This window comes from Meleagris gallopavo, chromosome 2 (assembly GCF_000146605.3).
Source record: "Meleagris gallopavo isolate NT-WF06-2002-E0010 breed Aviagen turkey brand Nicholas breeding stock chromosome 2, Turkey_5.1, whole genome shotgun sequence".
Taxonomy (NCBI): Eukaryota; Metazoa; Chordata; class Aves; order Galliformes; family Phasianidae; genus Meleagris; species Meleagris gallopavo.
Window position 1 is genome coordinate 93807264 of NC_015012.2, and position 25949 is coordinate 93833212.

The 25949-nt window shown below is 37.9% G+C and overlaps 1 protein-coding gene across 1 annotated transcript; it reads right to left on the bottom strand.

Annotated features, from left to right (window-relative positions):
* Positions 1–705: 705 nt before the first annotated feature.
* MBOAT2 (membrane bound O-acyltransferase domain containing 2) lies at positions 706–23831 on the bottom strand. The gene is made up of 7 exons (XM_019613278.2): positions 23717–23831; positions 20566–20621; positions 12239–12293; positions 11250–11433; positions 5718–5910; positions 2632–2735; positions 706–2308 (listed from the first exon to the last, which is right to left on the bottom strand). Exons 2-7 carry the CDS (start codon positions 20615–20617, stop codon positions 2171–2173), a joined length of 726 nt encoding a protein of 241 aa, XP_019468823.1. The 5' UTR covers positions 20618–20621; positions 23717–23831; the 3' UTR covers positions 706–2170.
* Between the last annotated feature and the right edge of the window lie 2118 nt (positions 23832–25949).

Genomic DNA, 25949 nt, shown 5'->3' on the forward strand with positions numbered 1-25949 from the left:
TTGAGTGGGAAGGTGAAATAGAGGAGGCATGCATTGTTTTCTCAGCAGATAAAGGACTAGAATCCAAAGTGATCTTGACAGATTTGAATGATGTTCTGAAATCACCAACATGAAGTCCAAAGTCTAGAATATCTAAGAAAAGTGGAAGATACAAAACAGTAACTGTCCGTGTAATATTACCGAATATAGCTGATCATAAATATGAATCAACAGTGACTATCAGCTGAGCATGAGCAAACAGTAGATCGCTGCTGCAAAAGAAAAGATAGAGGTAATATTGATGTACTAGCAGCAGTGCTAGCTAAAGAAAAGAATTGTAATGAATCCATTCAAATCATTCATTCTGCCTATAAAAAAGCCAGGGAAAGACCTTGAAGTTATAGAAGTACTACATTCACTGTAAGAAGAGAGGAAACCTGGGAAGAAGCCAGAAGAAATAAAAAGCCCAGAGGTTTTGCAAACAGAATTACATGTTTCCTTTGGAAAAATAAAAATGAAAATGAATAGGCTGAGGAATTTCCCAGGGAGGAAACACTACAATGAGATATATATAAATATATATTATATAATATATATTAATATATGTTGCTACTGTGTAAATATCACAGATTCACAAAATCACAGAATGGCCAGGGATGGAAGGGACCTCAAGGATCATGAATCTCTACCCCCCCTTGCCACGTGCAGGGCCACCAACCTTCCCATTTAATACTAGACCAGGCTGCCCAGGGCCCCATCATCAAATATCTATTTTAACATGCATCCTTCTAACCATACTACCTTTGAACTGCTTTATTTTGTGATCTACAATGCTTCTGAAGCATCCTTATGATGTGCAGATCAGTTAACTGCTTAACAGTTCTACAAAGTTTTTACACACAATCAGGATTTGGAATTCACAATTATGATGGTTCCTCTTCCAAAGATATAAAAAGAACCAACACAGAAACAATGTTTATGTCCAACATTTCTGTATCTCTTATGAGATAAACACCTATGTTTTTTACCTTCTTTTAAATGGTAAACGAGTGGCATATTCAAAGTGTTTAAACATATAAGTTACAAAGTGTTCAAATATGTGAGTTTTTCTATTAAAACTGATGTAGCACTACAACTAACAAAGTATAGGTAACTGTAACACATACTCTGTGCCACTATTTATGGTCCTTGTACGTAGACATGAAAGCAATCTTTTACTGAAAATGAATGCTTAAGAAAATATTCCACTTTCCTCCCCTTTCACTGTGGAAAGAATCAGTACGTATTCAGATTATCCTCAAAGATTCTTCTCCAAACATTCTAAATAAATTTATGCATTAATTCTTCTTGGCAGTTGACACATTCTGATGCCAATTGATTCAGCCAGAACAATCAAATGATATACCTCTATTTTTGTTTTTGTTTGTTTTAATTTTTATTATTAGGTCAGGAAAATATTTAGGGAAGAAATTATGGAAGGCAGAGCACATACTATAATGAAATCTGATGGAAGCAACATGCTGTTGCCAGCCATCCTACAATAGGAGAGAAAGTCCTCTGAGTGATCCCAAGATGGGGGGATTTAAATTAAATCAGACTTACAGAAAAAAGACCTGCCTCTACAGACACCAGGCAAAGCTTAACAAAACCTGTGTACTACTCTCAAGAATGCTTTTTTGTTTTTGTTTCTGTTTACCACAAAGAAGTGGTGGAAGCACAGTGATTTACATCACTAGACACTCTGTTTCCCAGACAAGACAAAATGCATCTAGGGGATATTCATTTGTAAATGTTTTTTTGATAGCATACTGTGGGGTTTGATATTTGCCATGCACCCATTACAGGAGTGCAGAAAGTTCTCGCACAGACTGGATGGAAGTTCCTGTATCACTGCGTGGCTAAAAAATTCCCAGCCTACATAGGCTAGCAGCCAAAACTAAATGCTCTGCCTACTGTTTTCAGCAACACAAACAGCTTTGAATGGTAAGAGGAAATGAAGTAAAAAAGACTCCTCCATATTAATACTTCCCGGTTTCCTATGACTAGTGAAGAAGTCAATCAGTTTCTATCATTAGCAGACATTTTACAGTAAGTGATCTGAATTCAGACAGTTTAATACAGGCATTATAGGATGAATATTCCATGCAATTGCTAAACAATTGTACTGTTTTGTAAGCTTTAGCTTTAAATGCTAAATTTTCTTCAAAAACATCTTACTTAAAAGAACTTCAGCACAGAAGAGCTTGCCCTTCAGAAATAAATACCTTTTAAGCCAAAGAGCTGTTTGGATATTCCAGTTATCAAGAAACATCTTGAAGCTTGTGGAAGACTGCAAAAGAAAAACAAAACAATTATGTCAGTAATTGTAAAACGTTACAAAACATTCCTGAATTCTAGCATATGAACTGCACAAAAAACCTATTTTGAAATGAGCTGAATAAGGAATTTACTCAGCAGTTTATAACCACAAAATATTTTAGAAGTCAGCTGACAAGTAAAACATATTCTAAGATCCTTCCCTAAGGGTACAAATATGTCATTTCTGATTTAAAACATATACACCATCTTCATAAACAAAATGTATAGAAAAAGTTAATGTAATTACAATTGAATGCCTACATGGCCATATATTTGGAACAACAGTGAACAAACCTCTATCTGCTGGATTCTCAGATTTGATATTAGATCCCAACGCGTAACTCCATTTTTGTCGTAGCCTCTAAAACCAAATCCTGCTGCATTATTAATTGCATCTGCTGCAATGAGACAAGAAGAAACAAATTGTAAACTGCCTGTATTGTGCATTACACAACAAGTAGGTTGTTCAAAATCTGTTGCATTTTAAGGTCTATGTGTATTATTTTTAAATATAGAGGATCACTGCATCAGATGCTTGAACCAAAGAACCCATGCTTACATAGGCACTTTCAATTAAAAAACTTCTACGAAAGCAGAAGTATGAATAGTATTATTATCTATCTCACAGTACAGATATCCCTTTCTCTTATACAGCCCTTTGCCTCAGCTTTGTGCACTCTCCATGGAGCACCTGGCAGTACAAACGGCCCTGGGGAAAAGAAGGCCCATTCCTCTCACAATTAAAAGTAACCTTAAGGAATTGAACACAACACAGCCAAAAGGCTCTACAGTAGCAGTGCAGTTCAGGTCCTCCAGTGGCAGGACATTAACCCTATGTGTGAACTCAGATCTCATCTAAAGCACTCTATTCAGGTTGTCACCTCTTAACCTACAACTAGTGAGGAAAGGATATTCACTCAACTTTTATTACTATATTGAAAGGAATTTGTATTAGAGATTTACTTCTGTATCACTACTATGTATTTTCCTTTCTTCTCAACAGCTTTTCGAAGGTACCAATCTAAAGCACTCAGAAAATAAATGATCAACCTAAACACTCTGTTCCTTTCCTGAAGCTGATTCTCCAAACATTCACAAGTCTGGAACAGGGATTTATGACTCTTGATTTAATACAGCGTAATTTACACTTTTTTCCCTCATCAGTAACAACTTTAATAGCTATCTTTTAAAGCAATAAAATTTATTTCTATACTTCTGATATCACGGAATCACAGAATTCTAGGGGTTGGAAGGGACCTCTGGAGACCATCTACTCCAGCCCCCTGCTAAAGCAGGTTCCCTACAGTAGGTGGCACAGGAAAGCATCCAGGCGGGTTTTGAACAGCTCCAAAGAAAGAGAAACTTTACAACATCTCTGTGTAGCCTGTTCCAGTGCTCTGTCACCCTCATGGTAAAGAAGTTCTTTCTTGTGTTCATATGGAATTTCCTAAGTTCCAGTACATGCCCACTGCCCCTTGTTCTGTCAGTGGGCACAACCAAAAAGATCCTGGCCCCATCCATTGACTCCCGCCCTTTAGATATTCACAGGCACTGATAAGTTCCCCCCTAAGCCTTCTCTTCCCCAGGTCTCTCAGCCTGACCTCATAAGGGAAACGCTCCAGGCCTCTCATCTTTGTGGCCCACCGCTGGACCCTCTCCAGCAGTTCCCTGTCTTTCTTGAACTGAGGAGCCCAGCACTGGACGCAGTACTCCAGATGAGGCCTTACCAGGGCAGAGTAGAGGGGGAGGATCACCTCCCTTGACCTGCTGGCCATACTCTTTTTAATGCACCCCAGAATGCCATTGGCCTTTTTGGCCACAAGGGCACACTGCTGGCTCATGGCCAACCTTCCATCCACCAGGACACATATGTACTTTTCTGCAGATCTCCTTTCCAGCAGGTCAACCCCTAACCTGTATGGATGCATGCAGTCATACCACTGATGTCAACTTCAAATATTAGACAATGATTTTAAGCTCTCAGAAACAGCTGAACCACAATCCTTTGCTAGCTAGAGCAGAAAGACTATAGTTACTCATTTTATTAACTAGCATTTTAGTATTTATTCTAAATAATTCATTTTACTAACAGCTTTTGTCTAAGTGCAAAGAATAGCAATACACAGCTCAAAAGCATAACATCCAGCAAAATGTTTAGGCCCTGCACATTCTGTTCATGCTATTAGAAGTTTAGATGAGATAAAATTGAAGGTGAAAGTCGAAAAAAATGAGTTAGCAAGCTGGAAGTACAGAATTGATGTCATTTATTTTTTTCACTATTCTACCAAAAGCGAACTAGCTCTTCACTGCTAGCAAACATAAGTAGAAATCCATGTGAAGAATGATGGGGGGAAGAGCAGAATATTATTCATTTTTCAGCTGATTCCTGCTTTTGACAGATGATGATACTGGTGCTTAAGAGCACAATATTAAAAAATATTTCGGTCTGCAACAAGCTCCAAAATTACTACATCCAGACACACTGAAAGCACATCATTCAGTGACCAGAAAGCAGTAAATGAGTCATGCCTCTCTGCCTAAGAAGACTAAGATTTTGTTTATTGCATTGTTTCCCACAGATTCTCTCTCAAAAGAATTACGAAACAAATAATGTAAAACTGAAGGAGGAAATCAATGAAATCTGCTTTGTGAGACACATCCAGCATGCAAAGTTACATACATACAGCGTTTTGGTTTTGTGTGTGTTGGGTTTGCTTCTTCTTCGTTTGTTCTGTTTTTTAAAGAACGTAATGCAAAAAGCAAAACACTGCTTAAACTGTATCATCTATTCAGTATCTTAGATGAGAGACCATGGGTGTTCTGCCATTTGTCAAATAGAATCTTTAGTGAACAAGGACTAAAAATGAAGCATCATCAATCCAATTCTGGAAATACCAGTGTATCTGCTGCTAACAACACAATTATACATCTGAATTTCAATGTACTCGTTTTCTCTTCATGCTTGAATAATAACATCAAGCAAATTACTCATAACTAATCACAGAAAGTTTTAAAGCCACTTCTCAGATATGCCTAGAACACTAAGGATTGTAAATCAGACTAGTTTTAGTACACACTTCAAAAAGCAAAAAAGACATTGTTCATTAAAACAATATCACTCTTCAAAAACCCTCACGTTTCACATAGATTTGTTCAGAATTCCGTGATCTCATTTGCCACACTGTCACAACACTGTGCTTAGTGCTGTGGTTGATAGGCTTTGTTTCACAAGAAAGAGACATCATTCAGTATCTTTGACAATGCCTTGTAAAATTTACATCTAATAATGTTTTCATAAGGCCTCAAGAGGGCACTGTCTCTTTTTAAAACATAGTTTGTGCAGCATCTCAAATGAAACCACACTTTTTTACCACACTTACCTAAAGTCCATGCAAAATAATACTTGGGTCTGGCAGCCATGAGAGACAAGTATAGGTAGAAAACCCTTACAGGCCACGATGCTGTAGCTCTGAAGTTCTCATCAATGTTGTATTCCACAGGCAATGTTTTTGTAATAGTCATGTGAAAGAGTAAGGACAGTCCACAAATTAAGAGCTTCTGTGCCACAGCTATCTGCAAAGTTTAAGATAAGAGACTTTGTAAGCTTCAGGTTTTGTTAGTCTTCTGAAAACAAAGGTAAGTTGGAGTTAGTCTTTCCTAAGCAGGTGTATATGTACGTGTCAGATTTTTCAGTAATACTTACTACCAAATATTTATAATATTTGGTACCATTTTAGTGGTGTTCAAGAAATATCCTTATCTCGATTACACTGTGAGTACCATTGCTTTTGGCAACTCAGCAAATCAAATTCAACTACACTGAGCCCCTGAGAATCCCTTTCAATAACAGGAAGTTCTTTTGCAAGCCCAGTTTTTAGCTCATTGTCAAATTACCTAAACAAGTAAGTTGCCAAAACATCGTAACACAAAGCGTGTAACTTTGCACTGGACACCTGCAATTATTGCAGAGATTCCAGAAAGAATGACTAAATTTTAGTTCATTTTTGAAACCTTTGGCATAATACAGATGTTTAGTTGCTGCCCAACTCAAAACGTCAATTATCTGTGTTCAATTATTGCAATACCTAAGTTCTAAAACAATAAAATGCTGAAATAATTTATGCATTTACAGCCAAAATACCTCAGTTCTATAACGTCCTGTTTTCCGACCTAGAATGATCAAGCGATAAGGAGTCAAATAATATGCTCACAGACATGTAAAAAGTACATTCTTCAGCTTGAATCTAGACTCAGATTTCCTCAAAATTCAGTTTTGCTATAACCACTGCACTAAAGAGGTTTTAGGACACCAGGATTGCTAAGGTTCTGTTACAAAATGCACAGAGATAATGCCTGACATGCACTACTTTGAGTCAGGAGACTCACCCATGTTCCGAGGCTGGTTACCAGTGTGGGCAAGCTCCTAAAGGAACACCCTAACCCAGCACCTCAAAGAGAAGATTGCAAACTGTGTTTAAATGATCCAACTCTCAAGTTTTCATTGTAAGCAAACTCAGTATTTAAATTTAAATATTACAATTTTAATTTATAGTTCTATGACATTAAACTTGGCAGGAAAATAATCAATACAGCTATTTTTCTTTGAAGCACCGAACGAAAAGATACTCACAATCCTTTTGCTGCCCATCCTGCTTCCAGTACCTAAAGTCCTACTTCAATCAGCATAGCTACAAATACCTAGCTCCAAAACAGTAATTGTGTTCCATGATGCAGCACTAAGTGCCCAAATGAACACAGGATTTCTGCAAGATGCACAGTACCAAAGTCTCACTGACATGACGTGACACACAGTAAGTACTGTTCTCCCTTTCGTCCACTGCCACTGCTTGCCATCTTTACAAACACTTTATCATCAACCCAAAATGCATTGGTCCCTCTCTGCAGGTTTTCAATTAAATCATAGCGGGGAAAGCCCTTCTTTGAAGGAACAGCAGCAGGTTCTCAATAAAATTCATCTTAAGAAAGAACAATGAATTCATACAGACATACCTTTGAAAAATAAACTCTGAGGTTTTCAATCTGTAGTTGCAGAACTTCTATGTACCATAGGAGGATGGTGTTTTTATTCACTTAAATGATATATTTCTACTTTTTATATTTATTTATAATTTTTTAGCAGCAACACTGAAGTACAGGAAAAAGGGTAATAACATCCAGGAGCAGCATGGCATATTCCTTAATGGCTTTTTTTTGTTTGTGTTTTTGGTTTTTAACTACTTCACATGTATAATTACAAATCCCAGAACCCCAACCAAGCCTGCTGACACCACTCCCAGGCATGGGCAGGCACACTGAAGTCCTCAGCAAGCAATACTGGACATCATCTTCTACAAGGACTGGGGGCTGCAGCTCCAGGCCTGCATTAAGCAGCATTTCTGAAGGACAGTCCAAACCCAGGCTGCAATGCAACAAAGCAGTCCTGCCTTTTCTCCTCACCTTGGCTACACACTTTTGCTCTTTTCCCTCTGGGGGGTCAGATTAGGGAAGCAAATGAGGAGAAATACCAGCTGCTGGGGTATTTGCCTTGTTTTGTTTTTATTTACTTATTTTTGACAAACTAGCTTTGGATGGGATCAACTGCTCAAATCAGATCACTGTGCCATGGAAGGCTCACCAGCATTCTGTGACAGGTACACCGCTCAGAAGCCACAGCTACAAGTTGATACTTGGGTTGGACTCAACAGATCGTTACATTCTAGCCTGAGGCTCGGCTTGCTTAGAGCACTCTAATTTTGAACAATCTTACACACAAACAGAAATCCACACCTGACACCAGAGTTAGTGCAATTGCCATTTGGTTATTCTTTGCCGAAGCATAAGCAGGGTTCCACACTCACAGGAGGATTGGTCAGGCTCTACAGGAGGAAGAAATTAATTCTAAGAAGTCTGAAATTTTGTTTCATTCACTCTCTGAAGTTTTCTGTACATCAAGTCAAAAAGTAAAACTCACTTATTGTGGAATAACTCAAAAACTACAGTCCAAGGCAATCGTTCTGCTAATGAGCAGCAAGAACAGAAGCTGCAGGATGGGTCCCTTTAACCTCATGTGAAGTAGAACATACAATTTATTTGTCATCAAGAAGGAAGAAGGGCCTGGCTCATTTAGCTCTGATGAATAAAAACTGAGTATACCTGTATAAAAAATACGAAATACGGATAATATTGTGAAAGGAAAAATGTATTTAGGCTAGGAGAGTGCCAGGGCAAACACAAATGTGCATAAATTAGATGGGAATGCAAGTAGGTTGAAAGCTGGATTCCTGAGTAGTGACAGGAGTTCAGGAACAGCTTTCTAACTGAAGCAATAAACGCTGAGCTCGCATGGATGTATCACTGTATGAAGAAGTATTGTGTAAATGAATACAAACAAAAAGTATAAAAGGCGCTTTAGGCCTTATATGAATATTTTTTTCTTCTTGCCTGATAAAAATAAGGATCTCAATATAATACTGAACTACGTTAAGTGCATCATTTTGTGAAGGATAGCACCTCAGTTAGAAATTACACGTAATTAACCCAGAACTTTTTTAATTTATAGGAAGAGTCTGTAGAATATGCAAGAAAGTGGATATCTACTGACAGGCATCTCGTATGTTAAGGGTAGCCATAATAAAAAGAAACTTACAAAGACAGATATTAATTTCTGAGAGTTGACACCACTTTGAGCACCAACAATTGATAGCTTGCAAAAAGGCACAATAGGAGGGACATAAGAAATGAGTTTTAATATGCTGATTCGATTCATTTAACATGCAATGAACACAGCAAAAATGCTAAACCAAGTAAATATCATGCAATCAACACACAGGAGAGGGGAGGAGGCCAGCATAAATTACTTCTGTTATAAAAATTATATTTAACAAGAGGCTTATTGTAAACTCAGCTGAAGGATTTTTTTTCACTTAGTACATTAACATTTGCCAATTCCCATTACACTTCATTTTTCTGAGTTACCTAACAATTTACACCGAAATTAAAGGTAACATGAGAATCTAGGCACAAATTTAAGGTATTAACATGAAGTTAATGGGATTTAAACATTCTTCTAGAACAAAACAATGAATTGTTTAATTGATGCAGCAAATGCAGTGAACAAATTGTATCATCCACATTTCTCCAAAAGCACAGAATACTCTCTGGTGTTATAAAATGCTGCCAGATCTCTCTAATGCCAGTTGGGAGATGAAGTATCAACAGCAGAGTCAACTTCTCTTTTATTTTTTACATCAAAATCTAATGCAGCATAAATTGCAAAAACCATCAAGCAATTTGAGAGCAATACACTTTAACAAAAACTGCTTACCTGAAAGAAGAATCTGTTACAGTTTTACATTTATTTGTATTGACTTTATTTGGGTCACTAGAAAGATTATGTGGTAAAAAGCTATGAAGCCCTACTAGGCAAACATCAGATGCATGTTGAGACGTCCTGATACCAGCAGATTGGGTTAGGTCTATTTATCTGTAGTAATCTTACTTCATAATATTTTTATCCAGAAATAGGAGTTTAGTTCATAAGATAAAAGACTGTTTAAAAACCAAGAGTATGCAACCTAGCCCATACGACACACAAGTGCAGGCTATGGACAGACTCTCAAGTGCCAATCTATGCAAGCAAGTCTCATTTGTCCTTCTCCCTTCTTGACAACTTCCTCAACAGCACACTTGCATGAGTTTGCCAACATGCAGAGCAGGTTAAAATTTTATCATTCTCCAGCCACTTGTTTATATTTCTGTGGTGCAACTTTTAACAATAACATAAGACCGGTAGAACAGAATGTCCAAAATGTCCTCACCCACATTCAAAGAATGGAAGTGGCTGGAGATGACAACTGATTGAGAAGCACTTATGTGTTTTATTCGCTAGGGGATGCAATCCTCCAGCTAGCAGGATGTGACGAGCAGCTGTGGGAATGCCTTCATCTGCTCTAGCAACTGCTAGCAGTCTAAAAGACAAGCAGAAAACAAGTAATTGTTCCTGGAGTCAGTGAAAGCCATTAATGCAAAGTGCTCCAGTTGACTCCATAAAAATTCTGTTTTTAATATGTAATACTAATTATCTTAAACACAAATGTAAAAGATAGACACACTCCTATTTAAGAACATATGAAGAGAGTGATAATATTCAGTACCCTCAACATTAAACTCTTTGGATTAAATTACAAAAGGAACAAGCTCTGGGAGCTTTTAATTCAGACCATGCAATCTCTTCAGTTAGGTAGGATCAAATGGAGTTTCTCCTGCACATATGTATTCTCTTTTCCAGTAGAAGAACAGAGAGAAAAGCAGTACACTGTACGGATGGCTAGCCATGCAGCCATCACTAGTATACGTTTTACTACATCTCCAGATGAAAGCAAAAAATAACACTGAGCTTTAGCACCTCTCTACACAAATAAAAGCAGGAAAATTTGTTTCCATGAGTGTTTTTCAACTTAATGCATGTGCATGTTTGCTGCTTGCTCCATGCAGAGCAGAAAACATTAGAAAACAATAGAATTTGAGAACTTTCATAAAACTTTGCTGGAATTGTTAAGTCTCATCCACTTTCAAAAGACAAGACATACAGTTTGTCTTCACTGTACGCAGCATACACTTTGAAGAAAACATGCATTAACTGCTTCATCTAAAGATGGCTTTTTACCATATAAGCTTGTTAGGAAGCACCAATTTCATTTGCTTTTGTCCACAAGATCCAGACTGGAAACCATGGAGAAAACCTAACTTAAAAAGAAAGTATTTAACTTTCTGAACAGAAAACTGTACTGTTGATGAATGAACTCCAGATACAGCTCAGCAGTTATGCCTGTAAACAAACAGTGCAAACTAAGCTTTTCATGCAATGATTACAACAGCATCAGCACTGCAAGAGTCAGAGTCATACATCTTACATTTGGAGAAGGATCCGTTTGTTCATATTTTGTATCTTCCTTCCCATTTGCTTCAGACTGTTGCAGTTGGTATGATCTGCCTTCAATGAAAGTAATATAGTCTTTGTAAGAGCATAACGGGCCTGCCAGGATACCCATGAAATTACAGTTGTAACTTAAATATTCCAGTAGACTTGGCATGCGTCTGTAATTCAAAGACAAGCAGCTTGTGAGATGGAATGTGTAGTTCCACAGAATTTCCACAGCAGGAGAAGTCATACTGCATGTCATTGCTTACTCTAATTGCAGTAAAAACCAAATGCAGAAAAGCAGTTTGTGTATATTTTGTAATCACAACTCAAAATACTCTAAACATAGCATCGCTTTCCAATCCATACTGAGCATGTTCAGAACGAGGTCTTTAACTCCTGAGACTTTGTCCTCAACCTGACGCTGAACCTGGGGAAGAAGGTGGAAGGGTGTTTCCCTAAAGTGCTTGTTCAATTGTTTATGTTTTCTTTTTTCCTCAATAACTGAGTCAGTAAACAAAGGTTTGTGTTAACTGGCAATAACCTAAATTGAGGAAAATTCCTCAAGTCAAGACTGTTTAGCCCAGGACAACATATTATTAGCAAGTCTCCTAAATAAAGAAAGGAAAACAGGTAAGTTAAATGCTGAAAAACAGAAATTACACAAGTATGTCCCTTTGCCAACTACTTTATATGTGTACTAAATGTTAACTAGTCTCCTGTCTGGATGTAATTTGCATATGACGCATAGAACTTAGCTTTTACACTTTAGAAAAATATTCCATTTTAAGTGATATTTTGCAGAATAGATGCCTGTAATTAAGTTACAAATATAAAATGCATGGATCTGTTTTAGCCAAGTTTGTAAATGCTCAATCCTGAACAGGAGCTGTAGCATTTTTGCACAGCATTAATAAAGCACACAAACCATCAGCTTTTTCCTGCCACCAAAACTAGACTCTCAGATCACTGAAAGCCTACCTTACAGCCAAACACCTCTGTGATGGTGTCAAATCTTCATTTTTTCGAAACATACCTAGAAAAGAGCACAGAGAAAAGGAAAAATAAAGAAAAGCTTAAACAACACTTATTAATTAGTACTGGCTTTAATCAGTAGAGCAACCCTCATGCTGCAGTACAACCTTTTTCTTTATGTCCTCAAGTAACTTCAGAAGTATTATGTCACATAATATTTTAGTTGGAATTGGATCAATCATTTCTTACTGTTGACAAAATTACAAACTTACATATCCTCAGTTATATCCAACAGTGTCCAAACCTGAAACCACATGGATTTCAGGAGAGCATTAAGAAGGCTTGTAATAAGTGGTGAAAAATACACTTCCCTTACATTTCTTCAGGTTTCAAAGTCTGCAGGTTTCAGAACCCTTTCTTCCCTGTCTGGGAAGTTAAAATCCAATCCCCATTAACACAGCAGTAACCCAGGGTCATACACCTCTGATATGTAATATGAACACAGCCTAAATCAGATTTATCCTACTCAAAGCCCAATGCAGACCTTTAAAAGGTACCTGCATACTGTAAGTAGGGACTATTAGAGGGTCCAGAGAAGCAGGCACAACAGGCAAGAGTTCCTGCCCAGAACCCGGAGCCCTGCCAGCAGACAGGGGCAGGCCAAGGCTACATTCAGCAGCAAGACTGGATTTATGTTCTTGCAGTACCCAGCGCTTTGCTGGCCTACTCCTGAAAAGCAATTTGCAGAATTCATGTTGCTGTGAAAGTGAATAGAACCTTCAACACTTGAAATAATTACAAAATACAATAATCCAAGGGTGGGAGCACAGAAGAAGCTGAGCTCCTTCCTTCAGACAGGCCTGGCTTAGAGCAGCCAGCAGCACCTGCCAAAATGGCTGCTTCAGCTCTTCCTGCAGGTCTGCCTCTAGCTCAGACAGCAGCATGTGCATCCATCTCTGCTGTTCACATCGGCAAGTTTCCTTAGTGACTGCAAGCATTCACTTATTTTATAAAACATAGCTTCCTAAGGGAAATTAAGCTTATGGAATCCCACTTCAATTATATTCCTTCCTAGAAGTTCCTAAACCCAAAAGCCAATCTCCATCCCAGTTTAATGAAAGTGTAGAGGTAACATAGATATGAAATTACAACACATTGTGTAAAAATAAGTGATTATACAGACTATATAGAAGGAAAGGATCCTCCTTCACTCACAGAAAGATTGCCTTCAAAGCCTGCCCCTTGATGCCGTTAAATCCATGGAAACGAGCCCTTACATTTGATCTAAGCATAAGAAAAGTTTCAAATGGAGTCTGTTTTCTAGTTAGATATCAAAATCAGTCAAGTTTGAGACACACACACGTACACAAAAAAAAACAAAACAAAAGGGGGGGGAGAGAGGGGGAAGTGATATCAAACCTCATTCAATTCTATGACTCATGGAAATACTTCTTATCTGAAGGGAAGATAGCCCTGTTGTCTTCATTTGATTCCAGGAATTATGACATACAGATACTTAGGTCTTAAAAACTGCATCTGTCTTTCAAGCTGAGATGGATACAGCAAATGAGTATCTCCTACAACCTGAAAAAATACCTTCTTCATTCCTCATCTTCACAGTGAAAAGTCAACCTCCTTCATTCAGACCCAAGGAAAGAAACTGAAGGACAAAGCACGGCCCTTGACTTCATGCAGGCATTTTCTCTTCCCCACCATTACACTGTCCTATCTTCTCAGTACTATAGCAGAAGTTTAACTACAGCTAAAAGTATTTTAAAAATAGTGGGAGAAGCTTTTTGAAAAGTACTTTAACCTTTAAGGCCACAACATAACAGGTCTCCGGTACTAAATCCCGGTAGATACCTTTTTCCTTGAGTCAGGAGGAAGCAGTGACCAAGTATGTCCAAATTAACTTGAACAAGGAAGGACTAAAGACAGGTAATTAGCCTAATAAAAGATTTCACGCCACTGATGTGCTACAAAAAAGGGAAAAAACTGAAATAGAAGAATCTAATCAGTGAAATATGACCTGTACTTTTGGAGGGCGAGAGGTTAAGGAGTTGGCATATTTAAAATAGGTTCAAGTATATCCACATACATATGTGTGGAGTTGCTTTCCCCCTACATAATGTGGCAGGCAATACACCTGCTGTCTCAAGCATGCAGCGTACAAGTAAGCCTCCATGGTTTTTTCACTCCAACTACCAGCTTCTCAGAGGTCAGTGCCTTTCCCCTAATTTTTTTACACGTCTTCTCAGTGCCTGTGTCACACTCTTGCAAGCTTTCAGAAAGGTACTGCAGAATTCTTTTAGTTGATAGAAAATACATATAGAAAAGGGGAAAAGATGCTTTTAAAACCTCTTCACGGTGAGGACTTTGAAGAATCATCAAGTCCAACCTTATCTAAACCAAGATAAATGCGTTCAATGCTTTTGAGGCAGTGTATTTGCCCACGGGGACAGAGGCCCCAGATCATAGCTATTCCCTACCTGCTACATACTGGAGATAAAGACACCTCATTTCATCAGTATGCCACTGGTAGGGAATTTATGAATTTTTCTAACTTTCCTCTAGGGATTATGAGAAATGTTTTCTCCTGTTCTAAAGCAGCGTACTTCTGCAATGGTTGCATCTTCTAGTTGCTACCAAATCACACAGTGGGGATTAGAGAAAATGGGTTTTATCGAACGTTTGTGAGAGAAGTGAAATTATCTGGCCTTTCAGCAACTATAACTCAGTTTTCTCATCTGTAAAGAAATAAGCCTGCGTTCCTTCTGTGTACAAGAATTTTGTAAATCACCACTAACAAAAATTATCTCCATTAATCTAGATCGTGAGGAAGTTGCATCTGTTCATTCCTCTTCAGGAGAGCACACCATAAAGGTAAATCATCATATTTGGGTAAATACCAATATCCTTCCCCACAGCTTTTATTAAAGGCTGTTATGGCTACTGTCAGGCTTTCTCACTACAACAGCACAATATTTACCATTATATCTTGGTATTAACCCAGCTTAGTAGTTAATCTGATTGAATCTACCCACTATTACATTTGCATGAAAAACTGGCTATTAAGTAACTCATTTATAATACTTAAATATGATATTAACTAATAATACTTAAACATGAAGATTGTATCACAAGTTCTGTTGAAACCACAGCAAGATTTAATTTGAAGTTCAGAAGTGGATCACCTGAGTTTAAATGCACGCTGTTAATGAAATATTTTAAGGTCTGAAGAAGACACAGACTTTCCATAACAGTTTTAGTTGTTACCAGCACGCTGGCAGCAAACAGACACAGGGCTCAGCTAAGTAGAAGTGCAGAGAAATTACAAAAAAAAAGGAAAAAAAAAATCAGAAATTTTGACATGATCAAACATGGGCCCCAAACAACATAAGTCTTAGGAGTTGAGAAATACAATGTAATTCCTTAGAAGTTTAGTGACATGTAGAGTAATTAAAGTGATTTGGTAGCAGCTACAATAGCTATGTTGTCACTAACACAAGAGGGAGCAGCTTAAAAAAAGATGTACAAAATATAGACCAAGAGGCAATTGACAGAGAGAAGCTCTAAGACTTCTGAAGAAAGCATTCAATTAAAACTAACCAATCAAAACAACAACAACAAATAAAGAAACACCATACCACCACAGCATTCCTGCTGAATATGGGAAGTACTTGCCTTTGAGAAAAGGAGAAGGCAAAACATCAAGTTAACTGAAAATTAAGATGGAATGTTTGCATCCATCTAAACATGAAGCATTCCTCAATACTTTCGGCAGCATTACGTTGTCTGAGCACAGCTAATAAAGCCAGCACTGCTATCAGAACAGCAGGTACTGCAATTTGGATGGGATTGCTCATTAGATGTGAATGAACATGAAATTTGCCTTTTTTCTTTCAAATTACTTTGCTTAACAACCATCCCAAGTGTATGGTGCATGCTTTGACTGTAAGAAGGTGGTAGCAAAAGATAATTAAGACCACTGCAACTAACATAGTAAGTTTCTCCAGTATTACTTTTCTTTTTCCTTATCTCTTTTTCCTGTGTGTTTCATCCACTCATTAAGATATCATCTCCTGAGGGACCACATGGAACAAAGAATATACTTCCACAATTTTGGGAGGAAAATAAGCTTTAATAGCCAATTTGCAAATCTACAACACTATACAGTAGTACAACAGCAATATGAGGAGAAACAGCATCAAACAATCCCCCTGTTGTCCTCATATGCAGCTGCTGGAGCACAATAAATGTGGGGAGACCCAAAACACTGCTGTAAGACTAGCACATAACTATATTTCCTGATGCATGATTGAAAAAGAAAAGGCAGAGCTTAAAAAAATCCAAACAAAATAAAACAAATACCTTATTAGTTGCATATTCAGTGTACTCTATCTCCTTTTAGCTCTCACAGTAAATGCAGTGCTGTATCAGATCAGTATCCATGTCTGCTCTATTGTTTTTAAAAATGGAGGGCATCAGATCCATCAGGACATAATAGAGAAAAGCAAGCTGTGTTCCTGAAACAGTGCACTTAAGCATTAGCAACTACAGAGTTGAAAACCAAGGCATGAGTGATAGCAGAAGGGTGTCTAAAGGAACAGGAAAGCTTATTTTCCAGTGGTCAGAAAGCATGTGAGAGATAAGCCTCTAGGAACCAAGAAGCTGACAGAAGAGCATTATGGTTCTGGTTTCTTACCTGTGTCTAGTCAGTTTTCTGGACAAATGCAACACAGCAACATGGAGGAAATGTGGAAGAATTACATCTGCCTTACTATACGACTATTACATATAAGAAGTGCTTATGGTTTTTGTTTTTTAATCTTTAATTTAGTTTAAGTTAGAGAAGAGAAATGAGGTTGGAAGAAGCCATTAGCATGTTTGCCCATTTAAATAGCAAATATCGAGCCTAATATTCCCTGATTTTGGTGACTGAATCTCTCGGTGCTTCAAAAATCAGTATGTTGTGAGCTCCAGAACTTCCTTGGGTTATGAATATAAACATTTGAAGAGATTCTTTGTTTAAGACTCATTAAGCACTGGAGTTAAAACAAGCTGTCAAAGCACATACAGATTAGTGAGATTAGACGTTGATACGGGTCCTTCCTTCTCATAAAGATCTCCCAGCTCCTGCAGAATTGCAGTAAAATGAGTGATACTCATCTGCAGGTATATGGGCTGTGAGCAGAAGAGGGCGAACTCCGTGTGTGTGATGGCATCCTCCAGCCCAACCTGGTCTTTCATTGTTAGTGGGACTAAGACTGAGTCCTGCTGCACCCCAGTGCCTCTGAGGAGGAGTTTGGAAAGTAAGGGGGTCCACTCAGAACTCATGACTCAACAAAAAGGGCTTCTGGATGATTTCCTCTGATCCTGTCCTCTATGCAGAGAATAACCAAGTCTACCTTGCCATCAAAGCTTGTTAAACAGCTGTCTTACTAATCATTAAACTTTGTTAAACCAACTTCTATCCAAAAAATATACTGTTGCCATCTCAAGATAGAGGAGTTAAGCGGTGATGGTATCTTTCACCTCTGATCAACTTTTTGCACCTTATAATTGCAAAAACTTCTCTATTTAACAGCATCTTCTAGCTGGAAAATTCTCATGCAAATAAAATTCTTCATTTTTAGCCTTCCTAAACTAACTGCAGCCAATCAGTCTACTTCTGGAAGAGCTGCAGTGCACCTTTCCTTCTCCAAAACATGCCAGTTTTAAATTTGATGAAAAGGTACTTCATACAGAATTTGAAAAGTTCCTTTTTTTATCCCCTTAACTCTGTCAGCAGCCTAACATTACACAAATAAATCTAAATCTTGCCAGAAAGAATGAATATGGACACAAGCAGTCTTTAAGCACTTTTCTCTGTCTCTGAACAAAAACTTCTCTGCCTTTAAAATATGTGTGATAGTCAGCAAGAAATACAAAATATAACATACTGACTATTTAATTTTGTTAGTGTTCATTTAAGTAGCAGGAACATGTAAGAAGACAAGAATTACCAAGGGCTTATCTTCAAAACACAAAAGGCACGGACTAAATTTATGTAGGTGTGAATTTGTGACCCATGCAACCTTCTGAAAAGCTAGCATTACAAATCAAACCTAAATTGTTCCTATAAAACTTGCATACAATTTTCCTGCTGTAAAAGTCCACAATAAACGCGCAGAGTTGTAACAGTTCCTGAACTATTTATTTACAGAAGTGCTGGTGTTCAACTTGGGATCAAGGATATTCACTAAGAGCAGTGTGAGTTATTATGCAGTGTGAGTGTGTGCTCTTACAGCCAATTCTTTCCAGGATCTTCAAATGTAATACTGAAACCAGCTGAACTCTACAGAGAGTAGGCTGCCAGGAAAAGATCAAGTGCAGAAGATTTGCCTTTACCACAAAACCAACCTAACCACAGCTAGAGCCTTGACATTTACTAAGATCTTCCAATGCAGCAACGTGTCTGATTTTTTATTTTCATTACTTTTCCTTAGATATACTGGTAAAAACCAAGGAGAGGGCAAAAAAAAAAACAAGAAGTAATTGGTGATGAATATAGCCAAGCTGAGGTGGCTAAAGGCTGAGTGCCATTAATTGATCTGTACAGTGATTTCCAACATTACCTCCTCATTAAGCCGTACGTCTCTTAAAATATTTTCCAGTGGAAGCAAGTATAGTGAACAAAAGCCCATTGGCAGCAGGCTCTTTTCATTGTTTTCTCTTGACAGATCCCTTGCAGGCTGTGAATGCTTAAAAGTCATTGATTTAATACAACCTCAGTCTCCCTTGTATATGTTTTTTTAATCATCTCCTGAGATAAGACTCAAAGATGCTCCTGAATTTACACTGGTCTCATCATGCTGCCACTGTGCTCTCAACAGCTGTGATCATCCAACTCAAGAACTCTGATAACTGCAAATGCAACCAGAGAGAGAGCTTTCCACTGTATTCCCACAAGCTGACAGAGATTCTAAAGGATCTGTGATGTGGAGTCAGTAGGGAAAAAAATTTCATGATAGATACTCAGAATTCAAGTTATCTCAAACAAATTCAGACCTAAAATAATCTGGACTTTCTAGTAAAATACAGGTGGTATGTATTAATTTAAGGACACATCAATACAGAAAGGACATGGAGGTGCTGGAGCAGGTCCAAAGAAGGGCAACAAGGCTTGGGAAGGGCTTGGAGAATATGCCCTACAAGGAGAGACTGAAGGAGAGACTCTTTAATCTGGGGAAAAGGAGGCTGAAGGGAGACCTTATTGCTCTCTTCTAATATCTGAAAGGTGCTTACAGTGAGAGCGGGGCTGGTCTCTTCTCACTGGTGACAGGTGACAGGATGAGGGGAAATGGCCTTAAGTTGTGCCAGGGTAAGTTTAGGTTGGATATCAGGAAAAACTTCTTTCCAAAAGGGTTGTTAAGCACTGGAATAGGCTCCCCAGGGAGGTGGTTGAGTCACCATCTCTGGATGCGTTTAAAAACCATTTGGATGTGGTGCTCAGGAATGATTTAGCAGAGGGTTGTCAGAGTTAGGGTATATGGTTAGGTCGTGGTTGGTCCTGATGATCTTTAAGGTCTTTTCCAACCTGAGCAATTCTATGATTCTATGATTCTAAGTAGGTAAAAAAAACCTTGTGCAGTTCACAGTTAAAGAACAGAGCTGACTAAATGAAATGTTTGTTTCAAGACCGAAAGGTGAGACACTCCATCAGAAACACTCCCATGCTTATCCTGTAACACAACTCCACTACTTGTGCATGATTTCAGCAAATCTGGAATAGCTCATTCCTTTAGCAAAATAATAGGAGGAAGCATTTACCTTTGATAACAGAATTATTACTTCTTCAGAATAAGCTGTTTCCTCTAATCTGCATACTCTGTACTCTGATTATAGCTTGCAAAACTAATACTTCCGAATATGTTTTCTCTGAAGTTTGACATCATCTTTTTGACCATTTTAGGCATCAGCTAGACATATCTAGCATTGCTCATTCATTTTCATTCATTCAAGAATTCATACAAGAAGTGTTTTTCAGGCTTTTCATATTTGTGAACGTTACAGCCTGCAGGCTTCTCTAGGCTTACCAGAATTCAAACAACAACAGCACTAACGCCTGTACACATACAGTATTTCTGTTGTTTAAAACAACAGGTGCTCAGCAACTGAGATCACAATGTACTGCTACCACCAATGTCTCAACAACAGAGACCTCTGAATTTTGAGATTATTTGGCTAACGCTCAGAATCTATACCCCAGCACAAGAATGTCAATTGTTTTTAGGAAAAAAAAAAAAAGGAAAAGAAAAAGTAAAATTTAAGACAGCTTAAAGAAATCTTACCATCATGAATCTCAAATGCCAAACTAGTGATCTTCTGTGTAATTATCATCATTGGACTGTTACAAGAAAGGAAGAAAGAACAGTTTAGAAAAAAAATCAGATTTTCTTGACATGTAAATATCAAGGAAAATGTTATACAAATAGCCAGGTTAATTACTCTCTAGTGGAAGACTTCCAATACAAAGTATGTTTTCGGAGCTTAAAGCATTACACTGTTTTCAAGTTACGAAAATAATTTATTCCTTAGATACTGTATTTGATAAACCATGCCTTTTATTGCTGCATTAGGTCCCACAAACACAGCCAGTGTTCCACATTTACTTTCTAATAGCACTGTTTATTTTCTTTTCTTTTAGTGGGAAGAGTAAGGGAAAAAGGGCAGTAAGAACAACTATATGCATTATGAATTACAGCAGCATTAAACAAAGGACAATAAGAATACCAAAGTTGAGCAGCAGCATTACTTATTTAGATACTCAGAGCATTTTTCACTATTTCTACTAACAGCTGGTCCTATGCTTAATTTTTCCATCTATAATTATTATGTGCTTCAAGTAAACATAAATAAAACCTAGCACAATTATGCTGACTTCAGTGGAATTCAGTTCGTGTTGAATTTCCTACATTTTATTGGATCATAAACTGTCCAAGAGAGATTCTTAACTGGGTATGTAACTCAGCTTTAACTGCACTGGAAAACAGAAAAGTTTACTAAGAAATGGTACCATCTCCACTGTACCTAAGTTTTAAACTGATGTAAATCTCAGCACTTCTAACAGGGGTAGGGAAGACTAAAGCATAAAACGAGCGTAACCAGAATTCAGAGGCCAGTTCTTAAACATATTTTATTTGCCTAGTAGTATGTGAGCTGGAGACACAATAACAAAAACAAACAGAGAAAAATGATCACCCTGTAGCCATCAAGTCCTCCTCTACTGACAAGTCTTACACCAGATGGTTCAGCCTGCCAAATGATATTTTTTAGGTTTCAGGTTATTTCAAAGCACAATGCATTTTCAGTTCTCAAATGCAATCAGGGAAAAACTAACCCCCTGTATTACCAGTGCCCCCAAAAATCCTGTTATCAAGGCTAGAGTGACAGGGGAGGATCAGCAAGGAAAAAAAATAAATGAGAACAGACACTGTGGAATATTCTCTCTAGTCTCTTTTCAGCATCTGAGCTGAAGGGTTGCCTGGTGCTGTCACAGATCTCCAGCTGATTAAGAACAGAACAGGTTTTCCTTCTGTAAATGGATATGTGAATGGATGGAGCCCAGGAGAAGCTCAGACAGACCTTACAATAATTCTAGCTGACACATGTCATTGTTATCATAGCAGACATTGATATTTTTTCTTTCTGAAATGGCTCTTCCAGTACCTTCAGAGATGTGACTGAGGAGCAACAATCTAGAGACTAAAAGAGGAAGAGCCCTTTCTGGAACAGTGTGGCAGAATATCAGTTTTCATTTCCCTTGTAGGTACTGGTAGAAGGGCAAGGAAGCTGTGGAAGGCTTGCAGGCAGCTGGGGTCTGTTAGTACTGAAGCCAGAATCACAACGGCACCTCCAGCACGAGGTCAGATTTCATTGGCAGATTGTCTGGGCTTGGACACTTCAGATGGGCAAGATGGGTTATGAGAAATATCTAAACTCATTCAAAGCACTTTCAAGGCTAACCTCTGTATGAAGCTGTGCCATCTTCTTTGGTACCAAGAAAGAACTGCTGGTGCTGGGATTCACCAGCTGGTTAGAGCATTTTTGTTAATTTTGAGTTCAACCTCTTTCTCTGGAAATAGGGCAAACTGAGGGAAAACAGCCTCTTCCAGTTCAAATTGCAGCATGCAGTTCTCCTGCTGTTTTGGAAACAACTCCTGCCTCAGGTCTCAAGGGAGCAGATGCAGTTTATGCCAGAGATTTAATACAACACCCATACACCAAGCTCCCAGGCATGAAAGGGTCGTTTGAACACAGCAGCTCTATCCAGAGCACAGACTTCACGAATCTCTGGACACGTTTAGACCTGGCAGAAATCGGAGCTAACATCAAAGACAGCTGCTATCAGAGCAATACAGTCACATTTGAAGAACGGTGTGCTCAGGCTACTATTAATAGTTTTAGGTCAGTAACAGGCAAATACAATTACACTGCTCTGAGTGAGCTTAGAGCTTTGGTTGATGTAAGGCTGTACAGTTTGGCCCTTAAGTGATCTGTAAAGGACAGCATTTGGATCATGATTCCACTCTTAATGGTGAAATTCAGTTCAACATCTGTAAATCTAGCTTTGTGCATCTGTATGCATATATCTTTGTTACAATCTCTCATTACAGTCAGCAGAAATCTAGACAAGACAGTCAGGGGCAAGTGATCCAGTTCACATCCAGGTAGACACTCAGTGGAGGGTCAGCTGAAGTGCCCTCCAGGCTCTGCTGTCTGCATTGGTTAGATCTCCACTGATGGGAACAGGAAAGATGAACTTAACCATAAAAGCTACAGGCTTCAGACTACAAGGTAGTGCTGGGGCTCTTACCAACGAAGACTGAGAAGTGACAAGACAAACACAACTCTGCTACACAGTACAGTAATACTGAATACAAACACCAGTGCCATTCCCACTATTCCTGAGAAGTATTTAATGCTTCTGTCGTTGCTGTTTTTAAACAGACTTGCACACATCTCTTTTTTTTTTCCAAAATGCTCCTTTAAATCAAAGACCGACCAGGAGTAAACAGTCATAGGAAATTATGTGCTTCGTTTCTGTCTGTAATACTGACAAGAATCGCCAATATTTTTCATTTTTGCCTCAACTTTTTTATTATATATTGCTCACACATGGCTCCAACCAAATATAGATTAAGGTCCTCATATAAAATGAGAACACAAACAGGCATAGCTTTCTAGTTCTAAGGGTGCCTCTCTCCTTGGCCTTCCCTTTCTGGAACACATAGCATAAAACCCAAAAGAGAGAAAAGCTAAAAGCTAAATCCCTTAAAACATTCAGATTTAATTCACAGCATGGCATTACAGACATATACATGGATGTAAGATACAATTCAGGTTTCATCATATTGCCATGGGTGGGAAAGGGAAAAATAAACAACAAAGATGCAGCATCACACAGGAAGGTAAGACGGAGAGATTTATTTTTGTCCTTACCCAGAAAAATCAGCAGAATACTGTCCATAATCAAAGATATAGACTCTAGTAATTTGGCACACAGTGAGGTATCCCAAAGCAAAAACAAAGCAATACCTGACAGGGGTAAAAAACAAAAAGCATTTTAATTAAAAACATTTTTTCACTGAGTCAGCAATCTTTAATTAGATTTTAATTCTCAGTAATTTCCAGTGAGTATTGCATAATTTGCACGTGTCAATACACCTTCATTCTGACTTTTTCTGTAACATTTATTCTATTATTTTTTTCCAAGTGTACAGTACTAAATTATAACTGCTAATGCCATTATCTTATTTATTGACATGAATGAGACTTGGGATTTGTAATGTAAATGCTGCTGTGAAGAACAGAATTTCTATAAAATGAATCTATTATTTTTAGTTCAAAGTTAATTTTTGACCGTACCAGTATGTGAATTTGGCAAATTAAGCAAATTATACATTGAACAACATCTCCATTGAATGAACTTCTATACATTATACCACATCATACCACAAGCCTCAGCGTTTCTGATGCCACAGACACTGGAAAAGAATATTAATTTTCAAATATACCCATTAAAACATATCTGATTGAAAAGGGAACCGTATGAGTTTATGCCTCCTGTTAAAGCTGATCCTTGCAAGTATAAAAAATACACACAAAGGCAACTTTTGTAAGCAATAAAAATTTCATTTCACATATCATTTTAAGGGCAGATTTTTTTTCCTCCTATTAGTAAGAATGTAAAATGGTGACTATTTCCACACAGATCATGAAGCATTCACGATAATGAAATCAAGCACACTAGACTGATGTTCAATCCCTACAGCAGACTATGCTGTACAATCAAAATCCAATTAAACTGAAAATTTTCTTGTATTACATGGAAAATCAGAACTAGGACTGTATGAAGGTGACCCAGTGAGGGGCACTCCAGGAGGAGTCTGGGACACGCTTTTCCTTTCTTTCTCAAACTAATATTTTAGCACAAAAGTGTTTACATAATGAAGTCTGAATTCTTAGAAATTATTCTTCAAGCTGAAAGGAATACCTGTTTTTGCCATAGAGAACACTTGCAGGTTAACCTTTAAGAATTGTGCTAGATTTAAACTACACAATATTTTAAGCCGTCCAGCTTTTGGGACAGAGAACCATTTCTGACCTCACCTGCCATGCATCAGAAGCCGTGTAAATCCACGTCTGCTTGCTTGTTTAAAGCTCTAGGTTGCCTGCTTTAGCAATAAATAGCATTTTTCTGTTTTCATCCAGTTTAATAATCCAGAAACAATATCATATTGAGTGGCTAAATGGCACAAAAATGTGTATAATAGAAACGCAACAAAATTAAGCAACAATTGACCCCTAATACTACTGAATTATTTCAGCAAGGAAAAAGTTGACACATTTAAGAAGTGGATCACAGATATCAAGAGCATTATACACTGCAGAACAAGTTAGAAAGTAACTTCTTGAGATATTGTTAAGAAAAGCTGCTTCCTCTTCCTGATAGAAATCACACAGGTTTCACATGACTGATGAGTGGTTTCCCACTCAGATGTAACTCCCAGCCATTTCATTAGCTAAAATTCAACATGATTTTCAATGTTACCAGCCTTTTTTTTTTTGAGACCCACCCAAAGATACTACACAAAATAAATAAATATAAATAAAACAAGAACAATTGAAATATTGTTGTTTTCTCTAAGAAAATCTCATTTTATCCTCAATGGTAACATGATATATTTGCTAACAGCAGTCTATCCACTGTATATTGCAGCAGGTCTAAAACAAACAGAATTTCACACAACACCAACTGCAGCTTTCCTACCTCACGGTGCCACCACAGCAGCAGGGCTCACCACTAGGACAAGGACCATGCCATACATGGTCCTATGATTCTGTGATTCTACGGTTCATCAATGGGTTAGGCACATCTCATCAGACAAACAAAAACAGTCACCAGTTTCTACCTCAGAATGTTTTACCTTGTAACACTTCTACGCTAAGTTCTTAACAAAACATGAAGACTTTCTTCTGCAGAAAAGCTACGCTGATCCTGCAGTTGAAAAATTACTCAATCTTCCTAATTCTACATCTCTAACCCCAAGCGTTTTATGAAATATGCCCAGAAGTGGGCTGACAATATCTGTAGCTAAAACAAATAGTTTAAACCAAGTTGCAATCATAGAATCATAGAATGGCTTGAGTTGGAGGAGACGTCACAGCCCAC

What these genes read in the sequence shown, in the direction of transcription:
- MBOAT2 (XM_019613278.2), bottom strand. Translation starts at nt 20,617, where the DNA reads ATGATGATAATTACACAGAAGATCACTAGTTTGGCATTTGAGATTCAT. An exon ending in AAACGGATCCTTCTCCAAAT is followed by an intron (nt 5,911 to 11,249) that starts GTAAGATGTATG and finishes TAAACTTTGCAG; the next exon opens with ATAGCTGTGGCACAGAAGCT. An exon ending in TTATTTTGCATGGACTTTAG is followed by an intron (nt 2,736 to 5,717) that starts GTAAGTGTGGTA and finishes GTCTCATTGCAG; the next exon opens with CAGATGCAATTAATAATGCA.